The sequence below is a fragment of the Macaca fascicularis genome, chromosome 11 (assembly GCF_037993035.2).
Source record: "Macaca fascicularis isolate 582-1 chromosome 11, T2T-MFA8v1.1".
Classification (NCBI taxonomy): Eukaryota; Metazoa; Chordata; class Mammalia; order Primates; family Cercopithecidae; genus Macaca; species Macaca fascicularis.
In genome coordinates, this window is record NC_088385.1 from 128,370,291 (window position 1) to 128,395,067 (window position 24,777).

Here is a 24,777-nt window from a genome sequence, read left to right on the forward strand (position 1 = left end):
GAAAGGATGTCAGAATTGTTCATCTTTTCCAAAAGGCTCCGAGACCACTCACCTGGGAGCTTCTCGGGGGACAGGAACCAAGTCCCAGCATTTCTCAGTTCCCCAGGGCATAGTTTGTCACCAGCACCACCACCCCACCCCACCCCAACCAAAAGAGCAGGCTGGGTGAAGGGTGAGGCTGCAGAGCCAGGACGCCCCACTCTGCCCCATTTCCGTCACCTCCTGGGCCTCCTTCCAGCTTTCCAAAAAGCGAGCCAGTCCAAAAAAACAAAGCAAAACTTTGGCTTTTCTCTATGCTTAAAATGTTTCATAATTGAAAAAAAAAAAAAAACTTCAGTGGCAATACTACAAACATGACTGAAACCGAAAACACTGGCAGCTAAAATAATCCCTTTCCCATTTTCATCAGTAACATCCCTGACCGGGAAAGCAGCAGCCAGGGGTCTGCCCCACAAAATCTAACAGAACTCACATCATGATGTCTATTTATTATTTTGGTTTTGTTGAGAAAAGGGTCCAATCAGGGAAGAAAACAAATAATAACTCTAAATCTTATTTCTCAGAGTCCAAAACTATTCAGAAATGCTTTCCATCCCAGAACCTCCCGGGGGAAGGTGGACTCCACTCCATCAGAAAACGAGCATAATTTGCCAGGATAAGGAGCCAACGCTGGGCACAGTGGTTCACGCCTGTAATTCCAGCACTTTGGGAGACCAAGGCAGGCGGATCACCTGAGGTCAGGAGTTCAAGACCAGCCTGGCCTACATGGTGAAATCTCATCTCTACTAAAAATACAAAAATTAGCCAGGCGTGATGGGACATGCCTGTAATTCCAGCTACTTGGAGGGTTGAGGCATGAGAATCACTTGGATCCGGGAGCAGAGGTTGCAGTGAGCTGAGATCATGCCACCATACTCCAGCCTGAGGGACAGAGCAAGATCCTGCCTTTAAAAAAAAGGGGGGGGGGGGCGTGGGGAGCCAAGAGAGGCCTGAGACCTCAGGAAGAGAAGGTCATCAGGAAAGGATACAGATCCCAGAGGACCTTGAGCCTCTTGATTTTCTCATCTGTGAAATGGTGCCGGCCAGACCTACCTAGAAAGTGGCTATCGAGTCGATCTTCTCTATGGAAATCCCTAGTACACAGTGTGGCTCAAGGGAATTGTTCCACAAGGATCAGCTCCTCCCTTCCTTTCTGCACTCCGCCTCCCTCATCTGCAACATGGAAGGGTTCAGGAGCTGATCTCTGCTCGGCTTCCTCTCAGGCCAACTTTCCATTTCTGCTTTCTTCGTCGGTATTCCTGGCAAAGCTATCAGGACAGACTGGGCTGACTCCACTCATGGCCACAGGGCCGTGGCACTATCTGTCTGGTTTTCTCTACTTTGTGGATTTACTTACCCGGAAAAAAGTCTCACAAAATATATACTGACAAAATCACATGGGGACCTACATTTAACAAAACATGGCCGGTTGCAATGGTGGACAACTGTAATCCCAGCACTTTTGGAGGCCAAGGCGGAAGGATAACTTGAGCCCAAGAGTTCGAGACCAGCCTGGACAGCAAAGGAAGACCCTGTCTCTACAAAAAAATTAAAAATATTAGCCAGGCATGGTGGCGCAGGGCTGTAGTCCCAGCTATTCAGGAGGCTGAGGCAGGAGCATCTCTTGAGCCTGGGAGGTTGAGGCTGCAGTGAGCCACGATGGCACCCCTGCACTCCAGCCTGGGCGACCGAGTGAGGCCCCATCTCAAAAACAAACAAAAAATCATCATAACTGAAAGGAATGGAACTGAATAAAATCAAGACTGTCCCTGAAAAATCATGCTTGTAATGAAATGACCATGAATTGATCCAAGAGGCAATGGGTTTGTTTTGTTGTTATTGTTGTTTGTGTGTGTGTGTGTGTGTGTGTGTGTGTTTGACACAAAGTCTCGCCCTGTCACCTAGGCTAGAAAGCAGTCACACTGATCTTGGCTCACTGCAGCCTCCGCCTCCCAGGTTCAAGCAATTCTCCTGCCTCAGCCTCCAGAGCAGCTGGGATTACAGGAGTGCGTCACCACGCCCAGCTAATTTTCATATTTTTAGTAGAGACGGGGTTTCACTATGTTGGCCAGACTGGTCTTGAACTCCTGACCTTAAGTGTGATCCACCCGCCTCGGCCTCCCAAAGTGCTAGGATTACAGGCATGAGCCACTGCACCTGGCCAGCAATGGGTTTAAATGGGGAGCCACAATTCTTGTAGTGCGGTAGGTAAGGTTCAATGAAGGGAATCCTGAAAACCTTGGGTCAGGAAACTGGTTCCTGAGTGATTTCAAGAAACCTTTCTTCCATCACCTTCTCCCTCCAAACAGAGTGACAAAAAAAGTCTTACACCCAGAAGTTCATTAACTGAAGGGCTACAGAGACACAAGAATGGACAAAGTAGCCTTAAGATGCCCTTATGGGGGAAACAACCCAAATGTCTATCAATGGATGAATGTATACACAAAATGCGGTCCATCCACACAATGGAATAGTACTGGGCCAGAGCAGGGAACGAAGCACTGACAGCCGCTACGGCATGGATCAGTCTTGAAAGCATGATGCTGAATGAAAGAAGCCAGACACAAAAGTCATATATTACATGATTCTATTTATATGAAATGTCCAAAACAGGCAAATCCAGAGAGACAGAAAGTAGGCTGGTGGTTGCCAGGGGCCACGGGGCACTGGGAAGAGACAGTGATAGTTTAATGGGTACAAGGTTTCTTCTGGGGGTAATGAAAATGCTCTGGAACTAGACAGAAGTAGTTGTTGTACAACATTATAAATGTACTAAATGCCACTGAATTGTTCACTTTCAAATGGTAAAGTTTAGGCCGGGCGCAGTGGCTCACGCCTGTAATCCCAGCACTGTGGGAGGCTGAGGCGGGCGGATCACAAGGTCAGGAGATCAAGACCATCCCGGCCAACATGGTGAAACCCCATCTCTACTAAAAATACAAAAATTAGCTGGGCATGGTGTCACGTGCCTGTAATCCCAGCTCCTCGGGAGGCTGAGGCAGGAGAATCAGTTGAACCCAGGAGCCAGAGGTTGCAGTGAGCCGAGATCACGCCACTGCACTCCAGCCTGGGCAACAGGGCGAGACTCCATCTCAAAAAAATAAATAAATAAAATAAAATAAAATAAAATGGTTAAGCTTGTATTATGTGAATTTCACCTCAACTTTTTTTTTCTTTTGAGACAGAGTCTTGCTGTGTTGCCCAGGCTGGAGTGCAGTGGCACGATCTTGGCTCACTGCAACGTCCACCTCCGGGGTTCAAGTGATTCTCCTGTTTCAGCCTCCCAAGTGGCTGGGATTACGGGCACAAGCCACCACGCTCGACTCATTTTTATTGTATTTTTAGTGGGGACGGGCTTTCACTATGTTGGCCAGCCTGATCTTGAACTCCTAACCTCAAGTGATCTACCCGCCTCGGCCTCCCAAAATGCTGGGATTACAGGCGTGAGCCACCACGCCCAGCCCTCCTCAATTTTTTTAAAAAGAAAAGAAGCCAGGCTGGGCGCGGTGGCTCAAGCCTGTAATCCCAGCACTTTGGGAGGCCGAGACGGGTGGATCACTAGGTCAGGAGATCGAGACCATCCTGGCTAACACGGTGAAACCCCGTCTCTACTAAAAAATACAAAAAACTAGCCGGGCGAGGTGGCGGGCGCCTGTAGTCCCAGCTACTCAGGAGGCTGAGACAGGAGAATGGCCCGAACCCGGGAGGCGGAGCTTGCAGTGAGCTGAGATCCGACCACTACACTCCAGCCTGGGCGACAGAGCGAGACTCCGTCTCAAAAAAAAAAAAAAGAAAAGAAAAGAAGCCCTTACGAATCTCTACTAACAGGTCAGTAAGGTAACAAGCACAGCCTGAAAGAAGGTCAATTTCGAAAGGGAAATGCAATTTCCTCAACTGTCAGGAAAGAGACACAGACACAAGGCTAAGGCTGTAGCAGCACCATGCAGCCAGCCGGCCTGAACCCCATATCCAGGTTCTCTAACCCCATCCAAAGGGAAGAAGTGAATGGGAAAGCAAAACATGGAAGAAAAATAGCAATAGGCCGGGCACAGTGGCTGTAATCCAATCCCAGCACTTTGGGAGGCTGAGGCAGGAGGATCACTTGAATCCAGGAGTTCGAGAGCAGCCTGGGCAAAATAGTAAGACCCTGTTTTTGTAAAGAAATTAAAAATTTAGCCAGGCATGGTGGCATGCACCTGTAGTCCCATCTGCTCTGGAGGTTGAGGTAGAAGGATCACTTGAGCCCAGGAGTTGGAGGCTACAGTGAGCTATGATTGCACCACTGCCTTCCACCCTGAGCAACAGAGCAGGATCCCATCTCTTAAAAAAAAGAAAAGGAAAGAAATAAAGGCTGGCACGGTGGCTCATGCCTGTAATCCCAGCACTTTGGGAGGCCGAAGTGGGCGGATCATCTGAGGTCAGGAGTTTGAGACCAGCCTGGCTAACATTGTGAAACCCCGTTTCTACTAAAAATACAAAAAATTAGCCAGGTGTGGTGGCGGGCACCTGTAATCCCAGCTACTCTGGAGGCTGAGGCAGGAGAACCGCTTGAACCTGGGAGGTGGAGGTTGCAGTGAGCCAAGATCATGCCATTGCACTCTGGCTCGGGCAACAAGAGTGAAACTCCATCTCAAAAAAAAAAAAAAAAAGGAAAAGAAAAGAAAAGAAACAAAGCAATATAAGACCCTCTGATTTAAAGGAAAATCTGAAATAGCATTTGCCCCAAATCCCCAGGATCAGGAAATGAAATGTTTCCCATAACCACCAGAAGAAAGTATCCTGGGGAGGGAAGAAGATCACAGGTGACCCTAAGCAAATTAGCCTTTCTGAGACCTTCCATAAAATGAGTTGATAGAATAATGGTAATTCTGTGGCCCGTGTTAAAATTTGAGCCAAAATGCCTTGAAAACAGGCTTGGCCTACCCCACTTGGCCTGGTCCTCTCCCCTGAGAGTGGTGTCTGGCCACTCATCTTCCATCTAGGATGAGGTTCTCAAAGAAGAAACCCCTGGCTACTGCACAGAGGTCCCTGCTAGGTCACCCCACCCTATCCCCTTCCCCTCCTACTCCCATCCAATCTCCCATTTCTGGCCCATCCTTCAAGGCTCTGCACAAATGACACCTCCTTCAGGGAGCCTCCCAGATTCACACCAGTCTGAGGAGATTTCTCCAGAACCCTCAGTGACCTGTGCTCCTTCCATCGCAACAGCACTCATTCCTTGTGGTGTTTCTCAACAGTGGCACTGCTGGCATTTGGGGGAGGGTGATTTTTTGTTGTTGTTGTTTTTTGTTTGTTTTTTGAGAGGAAGTCTCATTCTTGTGCCCCAGGCTGGAGTGCAACAGCACGATTTCAGCTCACTGCAACCTCCGCCTTCAAAGTTCAAGCAATTCTCCTGTCTCAGCCTCCTGAGTAGCTGGGATTACAGGCGTGTGCCACCACTCCCGGCAAATTGTTTTGTATTTTTAGTAGAGACGGGGTTTCACCATGTTGGCCAGGCTGGTCTCGAACTCCTGGCCTCAGGTGATCCTCCTGCCTCAGCCTCCCAAAGTGCTGGGATTACGGGCGTGAGCCACCACGCCTGGCCAGGGTAGGATGATTGTCTATGTTGTGGCCCTGGCCTGCCTACAGGACACTTTAGTAGGCATCCCCGGCTCCTGCACACTAAAAGCCAGGAGTGCTTAGCATCATGACAACCAAAAGTCGCCCCCACACTTTTTTTTTTTTTTGAGACAGAGTCTCGCTCTGTCGCCCAGGCTGGAGTGCAGTGGCCGGATCTCAGCTCACTGCAAGCTCGGGCTCCCGGGTTTACGCCATTCTCCTGCCTCAGCCTCCCCAGTAACTGGGACTACAGGCACCCACCACCTCGCCCGGCTACTTTTTTTGTATTTTTTAGTAGAGACGGGGTTTCACCGTATTAGCCAGGATGGTCTCGATCTCCTGACCTCATGATCCGCCCGCCTCGGCCTCCCAAAGTGCTGGGATTACAGGCTTGAGCCACCGCGCCCGGCCTAACTCCCACACTTTTCCAAATCCTTGCCAGGAGGGTGGGACCACCCCCAGATGAGAACTAGTGCGTTGTTATTAGTGACTGTATTTGGCTACCAGCCCACTAGCCACATCTAAGGATGGGCAGTACTACGGACCCTGTATAGAGCTGCATCGGTGAACACGGATGTAGTGAATAAACAAAACAAAACAAACACCTGGGCTCCTCAAGAAGCTCAGGGCAGCCTTGCAAGGGCCTCTGCTCTAGAACAGGTGCACGAACGTTCTAAGGCCTGACATGCCTGCACTGGCTGTGTGACCCTGGGCAAGTTACTTAACTTCTCTGAGCCCTTCTATAAAATGGGGCTAAATCCTAGCAACACTGCAGGATTTCTGTAAACCTCAATCTCCTAATCTCTACTATGGGGTTAAAATTCTCTACCTTGTAGGATTTGGTAGGCATTAAATGAGATAATGCATGCAACGCATAGCACAGAATCTGGCAGGCAGCAAGAACTCAATAGATGTTAGTTATTAATTACTGTTATTATTATTATTAATATTGTCCAGGGCTGTGGTAGTTCTAGCACTTTGGGAGGCTGAGGTAGGCGGATCGCTTGAGGTCAGGAGTTCAAGACCAGCCTGACCAACATGGTGAAACCCCTTCTCTACTAAAAATAGAAAAATCAGCCAGGCGTGGTAGCAGTGCCTGTAATCCCAGCTACCGGGGAGGCTGAGGCATGAGAATCATTTGAACCCGGGAGGCAGAGGTTGCAGTGAGCCAAGATCGTGCCACTGCACTCCACCCTGGGCAACAGAGTGAGACTCAGTCTCAAAAAATAAATAAATAAATATTCTTATTATTATCCAAGTTAGGGGCTCATCAAATGATGGCTATTACTCTTCATTACAAAAATACATTTTGCGTCCTCATCATCAGTGCCTGCTTCCTCTATAGGAAGGGTGTATGAGCATCAGTCTGGAAGGGGTATCTGGGGCTTGCCCTAAAGCTGCATTTGCATGGCATGCACACTATTTATTCTGAAACTGCATGTTTTTGTGGGGTGATTAGGGAAGAGGGTGGCTAACTCCCCCAAAGCCCTCCCCTTGTTGCAGCCCCCGCCTCCTCCAAGGAACAAAGGAACTTATGGGGATATAAAGCCATCCTCTTGTCTCTCCTCTGGGGACAGAACTAGGGGAGGGGGAGTGGTAAAAGGCAGCACAGCTCTAGGGCCCCTGAAGTTTCTATCTCCTGCGTGGGGATTCTAAACACCAGGCTGGGGAAGGTAAAAGTTGCCTGTAGGGAGACGGACGCTGCAGGTCCCATCTGGAGGCCAGGTATCCCTCTCTTGCTGACAGCACTGAGACGCCCTCCCCAAAGCTCAACCTTCTGGGGGAGGCTGGAGGGGCTGAGCTGCATCCTGTCCAGCACCAAGTGACAGCGGCCAGGGGGGCAGGCTGGCAGAGCTGTGAAAGCACCCCACTTCCCCAGCTAGGCGGTGCAGGGGCTGGGGAAAAGCCAGGAAAAGCTCAAGGCTGGGTCGGGTGGCACCCCAGGCACCGAGCCCCAATGCTGAGAGGGGCTGGGGCCAGCGTCCCTGAGAGTCAGGCGGACGCCTCTCCGCATTCACAGCATACTGCAACCCCGAGGTGAATTTAGGTCAGAAGGACCAAGCCTGTGAGGCTCCGGCTGAGACAAGAGGTGCGGTGGGGGTGGTCAAAGGGCAGACCGAAGACAGCCAAAGGTCCCCTAGGTCCCCACAACTGCTGGCCTAGGGTCCTGCCACCTGGTGTCCAAGCCACCAGGGCCTGGGTTTGCCCCGAGACAGGCAGGCTGCGGGGTGGGGGTGCTCAAAGTCCGCTGGTCGTCTCTTCCCCGGAGCGCTCCAGATTTCCCCACCTGTCAAACGCGAGGGGGTGGGCCTAGGCCGCCTCCACGAACCCTGACGGACCCGGCCCCCAGTGACAGCGGTTCCAAACTCCAGGACCGCCCCTGCCACCCGGACAGGGCGCGGCCCAGCTGAGGAGGCCATCCCGCGGCCCACAGCGCCCCGAGAACGCCGGGGAAGGGGTGTCGGGGACCGTGTCCCTCCACGTGGCAGGGCGTGGGGAGGCGCACGTGGGGTCCCTCGGTGTTGGGAGCCCCAGGCCAGCCTCGGGGCTTTGTGTGCCATTCCGGCGCTGTCCCCCACCTCGAGAGGGAAACGGAGCGGGCGCCCGGGGCCGCGGCGGCTGCGTCCCTTGCCCCGGGCCCGGCTACCGCCAGCTCACCTGGGCTCCGCGCCGCCGCCGCCTCCCGCGCTCTGCGCCCCCAGCTCGGCTCGGCTCAGCTCAGCTCAGCTTGCTCTGCACGGCCGCGCGCTCCTCTCCTCTGCCCGGGCGGCGGGCGCGCGGGGGGCGGAGGCGGGAGGAGCCGCCCGGCTCGGCCTGGGCGCGACACCGCCCCGGGCAGCGCGGGGATTGGCCACGGCCGCGGGAAACCCGAACGCGGAACCGCCCGCGCCCGCCGCGCACCGCCCCCTGCGCGCCCCCGCCGGCTCGGCCCCGCGCCGGGGAGGGGTGGGGAGGCGGGAGCTTGCAAAGACGAAAGTAGCGGCGAGGCGGAGGGCAAGGAGAAGAAAGGGAGGAGGCGAAGAGCCGGGGAAGAGAGGCCCGGCCAGGAGGATCGGAGGCGGCGGGGGGGAGAGCCTGGCGGGGCGCGGGGCGCGGAGCGCGGAGCGCGGGAGGGGGCGCCGCAACTTTGTCCCCGCTCGCCCGCGGCGCGCACCTGCCCAGGTTCTTCCTGCGCGCCCTCGGGCGGCGCAGCGCCGACGGCGCTTTGTTTAGCCAAATGCCGAGGTTGCAGGAAGCCTCCGGACTGACCCTGGGAAAGTTCCCCAAGCCGGCGAGAACACCTGGGGCCCCTCCTAGCGACCCGGCTGCTGCCCCTGCGCTAGGCGCCGGGCGGTGGATGCGGCCTGGATTTCGGGCCACCACCGACTGGGGGGAGCCCCCTTCCGCAGCCGCCTGCCGACTGACCACTTGCTCAGGGCAGGCCCTAAAGGCTGGCGAAAGGCGTTCCTCTCCCATCCCCAGCCCACCTGGATGCACCATTGAAGTTCATTCTGGCTTTTCCAGATGGCTACTTAGATGCTTTTTGTGAGATACAGCATATTCTTCCCATTCTCCCCTTTTTGGCACCTACTTTGCTGGAGCCTTAAGTGTGCGTTGGGTCCCCCAGCTGGATAACAACACTGTGCGGGGAAGAGGGGAAACGAAGACCTGGAGGGCTCCCTGAACCGTCCTACGGGGTCGAGCGACCCAGGGGATGTCTCGCTGACCCTGCCAAACAGACAAAAGGGAACCGAGTTGAGAGGAGAGTCAACCTCCAAATTAATAAAAGGTTCAAAGCCCTCTGGTCAGCTGGGTGGATTTCCAGCCCGTTCCGATGAGCTTATCTGGTATTTCTAGGCCGTAGGGACACTCACATGCAATGAGCCAATGAGAGCTCCACCCCGACTCCTTTTTTTTTTTTTTTTTTTTTTCCTTTTCTGAGACAAGAGTCTTGCTCTGTCCTCCAGGCTGGAGTGCAGTGACTCGATCTCGGATCACTGCAACATCCGCCTCCCAGGTTCAAGGAATTCTCTGCCTCAGCCTCCTAAGCAGCTGGGATTACAGGTGCCCGCCACCACACCCGGCTAATTTTTGTATTTTTCTTAGAGACGGGGTTTCATCATGTTGTCCAGGCTGGTCTTGAACTCCTGACCTTGTGATCCAGCCGCCTTGGCCTCCCAAAGTGCTGGGGTTACAGGTGTGAGCCACCGCGCCTGGCCCACTCCCTTTTTTTTTTTTTTTTTTTAAGACAGGGTCTCTCTGTGTTGCCCAGGCTGGAGTGCAGTAGCACGATCACAGCTCGCTGCCCTCGACCTCCCCAGGCTCAGGTGATCCTCCAGCCTCAGCCTCCTGAGTAGCTGGGACTACAGGCACACACCACCACACCTGGAAAAAAAATAATTTTTTCTATTTTTTGTAGAGAGAGTTCTCCCCCTCGCTGGTCTCAAACTCCTGGGCCCAAGTGATCCTCCTGCCTCTGCCTCCCAAAGTGCTGGGATTATAGGCATGAGCCAACACGCTCAGCCATGCACCTCTTCTGATGTTACTCAACATGCTTGCATTTGTTGGAAATGGCAAAAACCTGAGGCCGGGCATGGTGGCTCACGCCTATAATCCCAGCACTTTGGGAGGCCCGGGCAGACAGATCACTTGAGGCCAGAAGTTCGAGACTAGCCTGGCTTGCACAGTGAAACCCCATCTCTATCAAAAATACAAAAATTAGCACGGTATGGTGGCGGGTGCCTGTAATTCCAGCTACTCGAGAGGCTGAAGCACAAGAATCGCTTGAACCAGGAGGCAGAAAGATCGCACCACTACACTCCAGCCCGGGCGACAGACCAAGACTGTTTCAAAAAAAAAAAAAAATCTGGGCACAGTGACTCACGCCTGTAATCCCAGCACTTTAGGAGGCCAAGGTGGGCGGATCACGAAGTCAGGAGTTGGAGTCCAGCCTCACCAACATGGTGAAACCCCGTCTCTACTAAAAAAAAAATGCAAAAATTAGCCAGGTGTGGTGGCGTGCGCCTGTAATCCCAGGTACTCAGGAGGCTGAGGCAGGAGAATCGCTTGAAACCCGGGAGGGAGAGGTTGCAGTGAGCCGAGATCACGCCACTGCACTCCAGCCTGGCCGACAGAGCGAGACTCCATCTCAAAAAAAAAACAAAACAAAACAAAACACCTGAGAACAACTTCCTATATGTTCATCAAAGGAATGGATACATGAAACTCGTTATAGTTGTTTGACAGAATACCATCTAATAGTTAAAAGGGGTGCACTGAATCTGTACTGACATAAGGAAATCCCAAAAACATAATGTTGAGGAAAAAAGCAAGTTGCAGAATACAGCATGATGCACAATTTGTGTGCATCTTAAAATCCCACGCAGTAGATACTGTTCATGGACACATGCTTACATACAAGATTTTTAAGTGAAAGGGAAGAATATACATTAAATTCATGACAGTCTGCCACAAAGAAGGAAAAAAGCACAGAATGGGACAGGGAGCATAAATAAAGTTGTAAAGTTTTATTTCTTTTAGTATTTATAAATGGCTGTGAGGCAAATGGCAAACTGTTAGCAACAGTCAATTCTGAATGGGGGATGCATAGTCCCATATTTTTCTATATTCTCATATTTTCTTCCCCCTCCCGCCCCCAAAATATGTATCAGGGTTGGTGGAGATTATCTGGAGCACTTATGACTCCAGGGGTCAGCAAACTTTGTAAAGGGCCAGGTAGTAAATATTTTAGGCTTTGCAAGCCATAGGCTCTGTAATGCAGCTACTCCATCCTGCCATCCTAGCAGCCACAGGAAATAGTAAATGAATACATGTGGCAGTGTTCCAATAAAACTTTATTTACAGACCCTGAAAACTGAATTTCATATAATTTTCATAAGTCACAAAATATTACTGTTTTGGTTTTTATTTAACCATTGAAAAATGCAAAAGGCCGGGTGTGGTGGCTCACACCTACACGCGTGATTACAATCTCAGCACTTTGTGAGGCCGAGGTGGGAGCATCACTTGAGCCTAGAAGTTTGAGACCAGCCTGGACAACATGGCAAGACCCATCTTGACAAAAAGAAAAACATAAAAACCATTCTTAGCAGGCCATAAAAAACAGGTGGCATGACAGATTTAGCCTATGGGCAATAAATAGTTTGGCAACCCTGCTTTACTAAGGTAACCAAAATAGATTTGGGTGTCCTTTCCTGTTACTGGATGTCTTTTCCTGGTACTTGTTAAACAATTCTGTATGTTTACATCATGTTACTAAATTGCCTATGTTTTATTAGAACACTGTAGCTCACACAGGCAGAAACTTAGGTATACACACAGCTGTGTAAACTTAAAAGCCAATTAAGTAAGAAAGGTTAGCAAGTGCCCCTACAAATCCAAACCCTAGCTCGAGTTGCTTTTTCCTGATAGATTTCCTGAAATGCTGTGAGCCAGGCCCTCCCTGCCCTCTCCTCTCTCTGGTGTCTTAAAGCAAGGACTCTACCATTTATTTGATGCTCAGCCACCTCCCTTCCTTCTTTATTCCTTCGTTTTTCACTCTTGTGTTTTGACTTGCCAATAGGCCTATATCTTCGTGGCGTCTAGGCAGGTACCACATGTGAAACATTTGTATACTGTCCGCGTTGTGGGTGACAGCAATGACCCTGAAGTCAGATAGATTTTGTTCAAATCCTGGTTTCACTAGTTACCAGCTCTATGGCCTCGGGCAAATGACTTGATCTCTCTCAATTTGGTTTCATCAGCTGTCAAATGGGGATAATAATAGTATCTAGCTCACAGGTTTCCCATGAGGTTTAAATCTAATGATGTATGTATGTAAAGATACTAGCTCTGCGCTTGGTACATAAGTCTTCAATGATGCTAACTAATTAAAATTAGCACAGAGCTAAAACCCCCATCAATTTATGTGCCTTCCTTATTAAAATGAATTAGAGCAAGACAGAAACATCACAATTGCAATTCTTTTTTTTTTTTTTTTTTTTTTGAGACGGAGTTTTGCTCTTGTTGCCTGGTCTCACAGTTGCATTTCTTCTAAGAATCATCCCGCGGGGCGCGGTGGCTCAAGCCTGTAATCCCAGCACTTTGGGAGGCCAAGACGGGCGGATCACGAGGTCAGGAGACCATCCTGGCTAACACAGTGAAACCCCGTCTCTACTAAAAAATACAAAAAACTAGCCGGGCGAGGTGGCGGGCGCCTGTAGTCCCAGCTACTCGGGAGGCTGAGGCAGGAGAATGGCGCAAACCCGGGAGGCGGAGCTTGCAGTGAGTTGAGATCCGGCCGCTGCACTCCAGCCTGGGCGACAGCGCGAGACTCCGTCTCCAAAAAAAAAAAAAAAAAAAAGAATCATCCCACTGCCGGGCGCGGTGGCTTACTCCTGTAATCCCAGCACTTTGGGAGACTGAGGTGGGTGGATCACCTGAGGTCAGGAGGTTGAGACCAGCCTGACCAACATGCAGAAACCCCATCTCTCCTAAAAATACAAAACTACCCGGGCGTGATGGCGCATGCTACTTGGGAGGCTGAGGCAGGAGAATCGCTTGAACCTAGGTGACAGGGGTTGAAGTGAGCCAAGATCGTGCCATTACACTCCAGCCTGGGCAACAAGAGCGAAACTCTGTCTCAAAAAATTCCCACTTAAGGAAACCATTTTCTTCTTAGAAATATGAAAACAAGAATTTGCTTTGTTTTTTGGATTTTTCTCCTCCAAGAACACCAGAAAATTCTATTCTAGGCAAACAGATCTTGTTGTCCTGACAACAGATTGCCAAGAAAATAAGTAAACAAAGCATCTGAATCTTATTTTTACAGAAAACTTGAACAGTACAAGGGAGGAGCTAGAAGCAAGAGTGTAAAATTACCTCACCCCCCAGGACAGCACTGTAATCTCTTGCGGAGGCTTCATCCTTCCTTTCTGAACCGTGTGCCGCTCATGTTGCTCACTGGAATGTTCCACCTCCCAAACCTTGAACATCCAGATGCAGACAGCAGGATTCATCACACCAATGTACTGTGAAAGGAAAAGAAATCTGGGGACCCCAAACTCACTAAGCCAAAGGGAAAAGTCAGGCTGAGAATTGGGTCATGCAAACCTGCCTCCCATTTTGGTTCCTAAATAAGGTGACTACAAAGATGAAAAGCTACACGCCTCCCTCACATTTTGCCCGCAAGGAAATTCCTGGTGGCCCCCAAGATCCTTACCCTAAAGTAGTTCTGTTGAAGTTCTCCAAGGCAATGTCAGTGGATAGCTTATCTTCACAGGTGTGGCGGACATAGGCCAGAACGCAGTCATCCTTCTACTCACCTGAGACAAATGTGTATCTGATTGCTTCCTCGGCCCTATCTTGTTATCTTATTTAAAAATTCAGATTCACCAAGCCAGGCAAAGGGATGAATATTTTTCCCCTCCCCACTCTCACATGAAAACTGTGTATTTCTCAATATCCCACCGTTTCCTCTTTAAATACTGAAGCCCTCAAAATCATCTTTGGAAAAAGGCATAGACCTGTCTCCTGGGCAGTTCCTTAACTTTGGCAAGTAAGCCTCCTAAAATGATTGAGACTTGCCTCGGTCATTTTCTTTGATTTACAGCACTTGTTGAATTTTTTTTCCCATTCACCAGGACAGTAGAAAAATGCTGTTGCTAGCTAGGCGTGGTGGCGGGCACCTGTAATCCCAACTACTCAGGAGGCTGAGTCAGGAGAATCACTTGAACCCAGGAGGCGTCAGCTGCAGTGAGCTGAGATCGCGTCACTGCACTCCAGCCTGAGCGACAGAGCCGGACTCTGTCTCAAAAAAGAAGAAAGAAAAATGCTGTGGGGTCGGGCACAGTGGCTCACGCCTGTAATCCCAGCACTCTGGGAGGCCAAGGCAGGGGGATCACTTGAGGTCAGGAGTCCGAGACCAGCCTGGCCAACATGGTGAAACCCTGTCTCTGCTATAAAAAAAAAAAAAAAAAAAAAAAACTCAAAAATTAGGCAGGTATGTTGGCGCCTGCCTGTTATCCCAGCTACTCAGGAAGCTGAGGCACGAGAATCGCTTGGACCCGGGAGGAGGAGGTTGCAGTGAGCCAAGATCATGCCACTGCACTCCTGCCTGGGCAACAGAGCAAGACTCCATCTCAAAAAAAAAAAAAAAAAAAAAGAAAAAGAAAAAAATGCTGTCAAGTCAGGCTCAGTGGCGTTCGCATGCAGTCCCAGCTACTTGGGAGGCTGAGGCAAGAGGATCACTTGAGCCTCAGATTTCAAGGCCAGCCTGGGCAACATAGCAAAACTATCTCTAAAAAAGAAAAGAAAAATGCTGTCAAAAAGATCTTGAGAAGTTTCCCTTCAACAGGCAGTGAGATTACTAGTCCCAAACATAAACAACATCATAGAAGGAGAAGTGATGGGGGCACAGATGAGGAAGCTCTTTATCTCAGCATACATCTTCAAGGAAAAAAAAAAATGGCTGGGCGTGGTGGCTCACACCTGTAATCCCAGCACTTTGGGAGGCCAAGGCGGGCAGATCACCTGAGGTCAGGAGTTCTAGACCAACCCTACCAACATGGAGAAACCCTGTCTCTACTAAAAATACAAAATTAGCTGGGCGTGTTGGCACATGCCTGTAATCCCAGGCTGAGGCAGGAGAATCGCTTGAACCCGGGAGGCAGAGGTTGCAGTGAACCAAGATCATGCCGTCGCACTCCAGCCTGGGCAACAAAAGCAAAACTCGGTCTCAAAAAAAAAAAAAAAAAGAGAGAGAAAGAAAAAAAAAAAAAAGCCAATGTAACCACCCAAAAATATTAGGACAAAATTTAAAACCCTTTGAACAAGTAGAAATATTCAGAGTATGGAGGTGAATACAAAGGCAGCCTGCTGATGAGAGAAAGAGCCTAGGCTGTGGAGCCCGTCACACCTGGGGCTGAATCCTGATTCTGGTCCTCACCAAGGTGGGGGCTGGGTCAGGCCCAACCTCCAGGGCCCACTTTTCTGCCTGTAAAACAGGGATGATGTTTAGCTCACAAGCATTAGAGATGGTATGTGTGAAAGTACGTAGCAGCATCTGGCCCATATTGGGTAGTACATAAATAACAACTAATATTATAATTTATGTGTTCAATAAACTGAAAAACAATGTTCACAAAAACAGGACAGCACTTTTCACAATTCTAGGGGTAGGCCCAGCTCTGGAACCTATCAGCTATGTGGCCTTGAGCAAGTGACTTAACCCCCTTATGCCCCCATCCTATCCTGTTCAATGGAATTCATGCTACTGCTAACTCTTGGAATTACTGTGAAGATTAAATGTGTTAATATAGCAAAGAACTTAAAACAGGGCACTTGGCTGCTGGCTAGAGTTCCCACCGTGCCACCAGGTCAGAACACCTTTTTCCTTCTCTCCCTTAGAGGATACATCCTGAAGATCTCGGGTATAGACCCAAATGCCTGCTACTTAAAAAGCTTCAATTCCGGCCGGGTGCGGTGGCTCATGCCTGTAATCCCAGCACTTTGGGAGGCCGAGATGGGTGGATCATGAGGTCAGGAGTTCGAGACCAGCCCGGCCAATATGGTGAAACCCTATCTCTACTAAAAATATAAAAATTAGCCGGGCATGGTGGCGGGTGCCTGTAGTCCCAGCTACTCGGGAGGCTGAGGCAGGAGAATCGCTTAAACCTGAGAGACAGAGGCCGCAGTAAGCTGAGATTGCGCCACTGCACTCTAGCCTGGGCAACAGGGCGAGACTCCATCTCAGGAAAAAAAAAAAAAAAAGAAAGAAAAAGCTTCAGTTCCCTCCTCATCTAACCCTTTCCCCATTTAACCAGATGATCAATTCTTATACCCTTAAACCACTGATCATCATATCATTATGAAATTATTGACTTTTTTTCCCGCCACCAAATGCTCTATTAGGAGAAAAGCCAGTTAGCTGTCACCCTGACAGTTCTGAGTTTTGGGGTCACCAATGTCTCTACTTTTCATTCAACCCACTCTTCCATCAGGGAGGAAACAAGCCCCTCAGTCAACAAATCTAAGTCACAGCAGGAGACCCCAGACCCCTTCTATTAGCTTTGGATCTAGGCCATCTCCCTGCTAGAGTGAAGCTGAGAGTCATTCTGGGCAGGCTGGCTCATCAGCTGAGAGCAACTCTGGGCAGGCTGGCTTTTCAGGTGTGCAAACTGTGCAGGGCTGTGAGCTCAGAAGGGCCCTATATTGGTTTAAGGCTCTGCCGTTGCCATTTTGAAATTATTTTTTGTTTGTTTGGTTTTTTGAGACAGGGTCTCACTCTGTCGTCCAGGCTGGAGTGCAGTGGCACGATTTGAGCTCACTGAAACCTCCGCCTCCTGGGTTCAAGCGATTCTCCTGCCTCAGCCTCCCAAGTAGCTGGGATTACAGGTGCCCGCCTCCATGCCTGGCTAATTTTTGTATTTTTAGTAGAGATGGGGTTTCACCATGTTGCACAGGCTGGTCTTGAGCCCCTGACCTCAGGAGATCTGCCCTCCTTGGCCTCCCAAAGTGCTGGGATTACAGGTGTGAGGCACTGCACCCGGCCTTTGAAATTCTTACTTTTTAATAGAGGCCTCACATTTTTAGTTTGCACTGGATTCCATGAGTTGCATCGCTGGTCCTGGTCAGGCGTGATGACGTCAAGCTTTTATGTTAGTATCTGTGGGGTCACCTGAACAACCTGACCCCATTTCTTCAACCTTCTGCTGAGGCAGAGTAGCTAAGGCCACTTCTTAAATTGAAAGGCTCTTAAACACATTAATCAAAAATGACATCAGATGAAAAAATATACTTGAAAGATAAAAAGGAACTGATAACTGTTAACTCCTAAGAGGAAGTAGTACTTTTTTTTTTTTCTTGAGATGGAGTTTAGCTCTTGTCACCCAGGCTGGAGTGCAATGGCACGATCTTGGCTCACTGCAAACTCTGCCTCCTAGGTTCAAGCGATTCTCCTGCCTCAGCCTCCTGAGTAGTTGGGACTACAGGAGCCCGCCACCACGCCCGGCTAATTTTTTGTTTGTAGTAGAGATGGAGTTTCACCATGTTGGATAGGCTGGTCTTGAACTCCTAACCTCAGGTGATTCACCCGTCTCGGCCTCGAGAGAATTACTTTTTACTACATAGCCTTTAACATTACTCAATGTTTACCATCTCTATATATAACCTTTCAAATGAATTTAAGGAAAGATTTTCAATCAACATACCAATTAGTCTCTCTCTCTCCACCAAGTCTCTTGTTTCCAGAGCCAATAACAGGAGCTGCAAAATTTAGTTGGTTCCCTGTTGCTTTATAAAGACTATTTGGGGCGGGCATGGTGGCTCACGCCTGTAATTCCAACACTCTGGGAGGCCGAGGCAGGTGAATCAGCTGAGGTCAGGAGTTTGAGACCAACCTGGTCAACATGGTGAAACCCTATCTCCACTAAAAATACAAAAATTAGCCAGGTATGGTGGTGCACGCCTGTAGTCCCAGCTACTCGGGAGGTTGAGGCAGGAGAATCACTTGAACCCAGATGGATGTTGCAGTGAGCAAAGATCACGCCACTGCACTCCAGCCTGGGCAACAGAGCAAGGCTCTGTCTAAAAAAAAAAAGAAACAGACTATTTGGATATAGCTGCTGCTTTGGACTTAAAACAATAGCATTTTTCTGTGAACACTCAAGGATAAGAAATTCATGAACAGAAAAAGCAGTAACTGGCTCCTACTTACTTGCAGGGTTAAGAAATGTAAACTATAACACACTGTATATTTGGTGATAGCATCTCACACCTTTGAGCTTTGGACCCTTTCTTATTTTATTTTTATTTTTACTATTATTATTTTTTTGAGACAGAGTTTTGCTCTGTCACTAGGCTGGAGTGCAGTGGCGCAATCTCGGCTCACTGCAACCTCCACCTCCCGGGTTCAAGCAGTTCTCCTGCTCTAGCCTCCCGAGTAGCTGGGATTACAGGCATGCACTGCTACTTCCAGCTAATAAAATTTTGATTTTTTTTTTTTTTTTTTTTTTTTTAGTAGAGACGGGGTTTCACCACGTTGGCCATGCTGGTCTCCATCTCCTGACCTCGTGATCTGCCCACCTCGGCCTCCCAAAGTGCCAGGATTACAGGTGTGAGCCACGGCAGCTGGCCCCCTTAATTTATAATCACCTTACTCATGATGAATTCCTGGACTTAATGTATCATCATCCCTCATTTATAGAGTTAAATATAGGAAAAAAAAAAAGTGCCCACGCAGAATATATAAGAAAGCCAGCACCTACAAAGGGACTGAAAAATGCTTCTGGTCATTGGTCCAAAAACTATGAAAAAATCTTTTCCTTCTTAATCTCCAGTCAGGGGCCAACAAGTACTCAACAAGCACCCACAGGAACCACAAGCCCTGGTTCAGTCCAACAAGGCAGAGAGGCCTCAGAAGAAAGTCCAAGCCTCATACAAACCTGCACTGACCACCCTGGAGAGATCTACCAATTCCCAGAAGAGCTCTTGTCTGAGAATAGGTGCTAAATGAATTTACATAATGATGGAGTGCGTACAATTTCTAATCAAGATATTGGCAATTTTGCCCAGAGAGAACATAATCTGAGATGCCTGCACTAACTTGTTATATTTATTAACCCATTTATTAACAAGAAGTTGGTGTCCTTTGCTACCAAAAGGGAAGAAAACAAATACGTAGTTACTAAGAAACCAAGTAAGACAAACTAATCAGAATGCAGTTTATTGACAAGATAGGTCACAAATACATCATTTATAAGGAGAGAGGGGACACGAACGAATCCAAAATCTTATACTCTGCACAGCAGCCCAGCAGGGATGTCCTCTCTAGAGATGGTTTATCAAGGGTACGCCGTGAGAGGGCAGCTCCTGATGCAGCTGCCGGAAGAGCATCGCACACCGGTTCCTCTCCTGAGTCTTCCCCAGGGTGTGGTAGAGTCTGGCCTGGAAGTAAACGACGTCCCTGATTCGCTCTTTGCAGTCAACCTTTGCAAAATAGTTCTTGGCTTCATTGAGGTTCTCAATGGCGGCCTCCAGAGCTGATGGAAAGTGGGGAAAATAACACACACATTTAACTCAACACTTCACATACGGTTTTCAAAACTTGGTATTTAGTTTTATTTGTTCAACAAGTACCAGAAGATTCTTTTATATTCTCCTTTCTTTGAGAGAGAAAAAACAAACCACTCGGTAGGGTGAGGTTTTCAAAAAGGTCTTTAACACTGGGTGCGGTGGCTCATGCCTGTAATCCCAGCACTTTGGGAGGCCGAGGCGGGTGGATCACCTGAGGTCAGGAGTTCGACAGCAACGTGGCCAACATGGTGAAACCTCGTCTCTACTAAAAATACAAAAATTAGCCAGGTGTGGTGGCGGACACCTGTAATCTCATCTGCTTGGAAGGCTAAGGCAGGAGAATCACTTGAACCAGGAGGCAGAGGTTGCGGTGAGCTGAGATCACGCCACTGTACTCCACCCTGGGTGACAAAGTGAGACTCCACCTCAAAAAAACAAAACAAATCAAAACAAAAAAAGCCAGGAACAGTGGCTCATGCCTATAATCCCAGCACTTTGGGAGGCTGAGGTGGGCGGATCACGAGGTCAGGAGTTCAAGATCAGACTGACCAACATGGTGAAAGCCCTACTAAAAATACAAAAATTAGCCGGGCATGGTGGCGTGCGCCTGTATATACTTAGGAGGCTGAGGCAGGAGAATCGCGTGAACCTGGAAGGTGAAGGTTGCAGTGAGCCAAGATCGCGCCACTGCACTCCAGCCTGAGCGACAGAGCGAGACTTTGTCTCAAAAAAAAAAAAAAAAAAAAAGGCCAGGCCTGGTGGCTCACGCCTGTAATCCCAACACTTTAGGAGGCCGAGGCAGGTGGATCACGAGGTCAGGAGATTAAGACCATCCTGGCTAACACAGTGAAACCTTGTCTCTACTAAAAATACAAAAAAAAATTAGCCGGGCATGGTGGCAGGCACCTGTAGTCCCAGCTATTCAGGAGGCTAAGGCAGGAGAATGGTGTGAACCCGGGAGGTGGAGCTTGCAGTGAGCTGAGATCGCACCACTGCACTCCAGCCTGGGCGACTGAGCAAGACTCCGTCTCAAAAAACAAAAACCAAAAACCAAAAAATGGTCTTTAAGTCCTGACTTCTAGCCCGGTACTTGGCTCTATAGGGTTAAAATAACCATTCACTTGTCCTCAGTCTTTCTGCCAATCATGCATGTGAAAGCACTTTAAATGCTGCATGAAATTTTAATATATATTTGTGAACACTCAGAACTTAAATGCTGTTCCAAATTTAATGTCTTTTCTTCTTCTGGGTCCTAAACTTTCAATGCTTTCTGGAATAGCATTGCCCAACAGTCTTTGTACAGCTTCCTACCTTCTGCTTTCTTCGGCTGATCGTAGGAAGCTGCTGAAGCCACCTGGCACTTGGCCACTAAGAACATGGCACGACCTTTGTCCAGGATAGCCCCGTCAGCCAAGATGGGCTCAATGGCCATGTGGAGAAGACTTAAGGCCTGTTCTGGGATTCCAAGAATGAGCTGAAAAAGAAACATTACGGCACTGTACATACCCAAACCCACTGCCCTTCACCAGGAAAGGCTTCGTTTCTGGCAGTTCTCTCCTGAATGGCTATCTCTGGCTTATCTTTTACCTGACATGTATACTACATTAAAACAGGCACCACACTCCTAGAAAACACAATATGTGACAATCTGATTTCAGACTATGACAAATACAGCAGGGAGTGGTTATTCACACTATGGAAAGGTTTCCGTCTTTACAAAAAGATCCAGCATTAATATCCTTTAGCTTGGTGATTCTGAGGAGTTGAACTAGGTGGGAGAAAAGTAACAATTCGGAAAATAGCTCAAAAGAATAGAGCAAAAGAAACAAGAGATTCCCGTTGGTGTTAGTATGTTTAAAAAAAAAAAAAAAAGAGAATTAAAATGGTACACTAGAGCTGGGCACAGTGGCTCATGCCTATAATCCCAACACTTTGGGAGCATTAGGCAGGAAGGTCACTTGAGGCCAAGAGTTCAAGACCAGCCTGGGCAACATAGCAAGACTCTGTCTCAAAAAACAAATTTAAAACTATTAGCTGGGCATGGTTGCACATGCCTGTAGTCTCAGTTACTCAGGAGGCTGAGGCAGGAGAATCACTTGAGCCCAGGAGGTCAAGGTAGCAGTGAGCCACAATCGTGCCACCGCACTCCAGCCTGGGCAACAGAGCAAGACCTTGTCTCAAAATAAAATAAAACTAGAAAACATCTATTTAACACACAAGAAGGCAGTAATGGAGGAACTGAGGGACAAAAAAGATATGACATATAGAAAACAAGGCAGGTGCAGTGACTCATGTCTGTAATCCCAGCACTTTGGGCAGTGCAGGTGGGTAGATCGCTTGAGGTCAGGGGTTCGAGACCAACCTGGCCAACATGGTGAAACCCTGCCTTTATTAAAATTACAAAAATTAGCCGGGCATAGTGGCGCGTACCTGTAATCCCAGCTACTTGGGTGGCTGAGACAGGAGAATCACTTGAACCCAGGAGGTAATGGATGTGGTGAGCAGAGATTGCACCACTGTACTCCAGCCTGGGTGACAGAGTAAGACTCCATCTCAAAAAAAAAAAAAAATCAAATTAGAAATAATGACATTAGATGTAAATGAGTTACGCTCGTTTTTTGGTATAACTGAAAAAATGGCTGAAATTGTCAGAAAAAATTTTTTTAAGTATACACTATATGCTGTCTACAAGAGACTCACTTCAGATTAAAAGACACAAATAGTATTTTAAAAATTAGTCAGGCATGATGGTGCTTTCCTGTGGTCCTAGCTACTTGGGAGACTGAGGTGGGAGGATCCCATCAGTCCAGGAGCTCAAGGTCACAGTGAGCTATGATTGTAGCACTGCACTCCAGCCTGGACGACTGAGTGGGACCCTGTCTCTAAAAAAATAAAATAAAGACACAAATAAGCTGAAAGCAAAAGGATAGAAAAATATTCCATGCAAACAATAACCAAAAGAAAGCTGGACTACCTATATGAGTATCACACAAAATAGAGTTTAAGTTAAAAACTGTTGCCTGTAATCCCAGCACTCTGGGAGGCCAAGGCAGGCGGATCACGAGGTCAGCAGATCGAGACCATCCTGGCTAACACAGTGAAACCCCGTCTCTACTAAAAAATACAAAAAATTAGCTGGGCATGGTGGCGGGCGCCTGTAGTCCCAGCTACTTGGGAGGCTGAGGCAGGAGAATGGCGTGAACCTGGGAGGTGGAGCTTGCAGTGAGCCGAGATCACGCCACTGCACTCGAGCACTCCAGCCTGGGTGACACAGCGAGACTCCGTCTCAAAAAACAAACAAAAAAAATTGTTACAAGAGACAAGGAAAAAGGAGGACATTATATACTCATGAAACAGTCGATTCATCAAGATACAACAATTATAAACAAACAAACAACAGTGCTCCAAAACATATGAAACAAAAACTGACAGAATTGAAGGGAGAAATAGACAATTCAACAATGATAGGCCAGGCACAGTATCTCACATCTGTAATCCCTGCACTTCGGGAAGCTGAGGCATGTGGATCTCTTGATACCAGGAGTTTGAGACCAGCCTGGGTAATATGGCAAAAACCCATCTCTACAAAAATACAGAAAATTAGCTGGCTATGGTAGGGCACACCTGTAATCCCAGATGCTCAGGAGAGTGAGGCGGGAGGGTCACTGGAGCTCTGGCAGTTGAGGGTGCAGTGAGCCATGATTGTGCCACGGCATTCTAGCCTGGGCAACAGAGTGAGACTCTGTCTCAAACAAAATAAAACAAAACAAAAACCAAAATAATAGTCGGGGAGCTCAATATCCCATCTTTTTTTTTTTTTTTTTTTTTGAGACGGAGTCTCGCTCTGTCGCCCAGGCTGGAGTGCAGTGGCCGGATCTCAGCTCACTGCAAGCTCCGCCTCCCGGGTTCGGGCCATTCTCCTGTCTCAGCCTCCTGAGTAGCTGGGACTACAGGCACCCGCCACCTCGCCCGGCTAGTTTTTTGTATTTTTTAGTAGAGACGGGGTTTCACCGTGTTAGCCAGGATGGTCTCGATCTCCTGACCTCGTGATCCGCCCATCTCGGCCTCCCAAAGTGCTGGGATTACAGGCTTGAGCCACCGCGCCCGGCCAATATCCCATCTTTTAATCACCGATAGAAAAATTAGAAGATCAGCAAGGAAAGAGAAGACCTGAATGACACTACAAATGAACTGGCCCTAACACAGATATATAAAGTATGCCACCCAATGATACATCAGAATACAAGTTATTCTCAAGTGCATATGGAACATTTTCCAGGGTAGACTGTGTTGGGCCACAAAATAACACTCAATAAATTTAAGAAGAATGAAATCATACAAATAATCTTCTCTGATCACATGAAATCAAAAATCAGTAACAGAAGGAAATTAGAAAATTCACAAATATGTGGAAATTAATATACCCTTAAATAACCAATGTGTCAAAGAATAAATCACAAGGGAAATTAGAAAGTGCAATGAGATGTATAAAGATACCAGACTCTGGCTGGGCACAGTGGCTCACGCCTGTAATCTCAGCACCCTGGGAGCTGAGGCAGGTGGATCACCTGAGGGCAGAAGTTCAAGATCAGCCTGGCCAACATGATGAAACCCCATCTCTACTAAAAATACAAAAATTACCCAGGTAGCCAGGCACAGCGGCTCAACACCTGTAATCCCAGCACTTTGGGAGGCCAAGGCAGGCGGATCACGAGGTCAGGAAATTGAGACCATCCTGGCTAACACGATGACACCCCATCTCTACTAAAAATACAAAAAAAAAAAAAAAAACTAGCCAGGTGTGGTAGCATATGCCTGTAGTTCCAGCTACTAGGGAGGCTGAGGCAGAAGAATCACTTGAACCCAGGAGGCGGAGGATGCAGTGAGCTGACATGGCACCACTGCACTCCAGCCTGGGCGACAGAGACAGACTCCGTCTCAAAAAAAAGAAAAAATTACCTGAGTATGGTGGCACGTGTCTGTAATCCCAGCTACCTGGGAGGCTGAGGCAGGAGAATCGCTTGAACTCAGCAGGCAGAGGTTGCAGTGAGCCACTGCACTCCAGCCTGGATGACAGAGCAAGCCTCT

The 24,777-nt window shown here is 48.6% G+C and overlaps 2 protein-coding genes across 41 annotated transcripts in view; both read right to left on the reverse strand.

The window, feature by feature from the left end:
• The window catches only part of CAMKK2 (calcium/calmodulin dependent protein kinase kinase 2), a 60,131-nt gene extending 51,734 nt beyond the window's left edge, over positions 1–8,397 (reverse strand). For all 17 annotated transcript variants that reach the window (XR_012420777.1, XR_012420776.1, XM_005572437.4 and 14 more), the window contains exon 1: positions 8,296–8,397. The gene's annotated coding sequence lies outside the window, so the exon portion shown is untranslated. The remainder of the gene's footprint in view (positions 1–8,295) is intronic.
• A 10,926-nt stretch (positions 8,398–19,323) lies between these two features.
• The window catches only part of ANAPC5 (anaphase promoting complex subunit 5), a 98,911-nt gene continuing 93,457 nt past the window's right edge, over positions 19,324–24,777 (reverse strand). For all 24 annotated transcript variants that reach the window (XR_012420785.1, XM_074008115.1, XM_065524944.1 and 21 more), the window contains 2 exons: positions 21,001–21,163; positions 19,324–19,655 (listed from right to left, as the gene is read on the reverse strand). Coding sequence is in view for 23 of the 24 variants with exons in the window: in XM_074008115.1 (XP_073864216.1) it covers positions 19,444–19,655; positions 21,001–21,163 (375 nt within the window). In the remaining variant the exon portion in view is untranslated. The remainder of the gene's footprint in view (positions 19,656–21,000; positions 21,164–24,777) is intronic.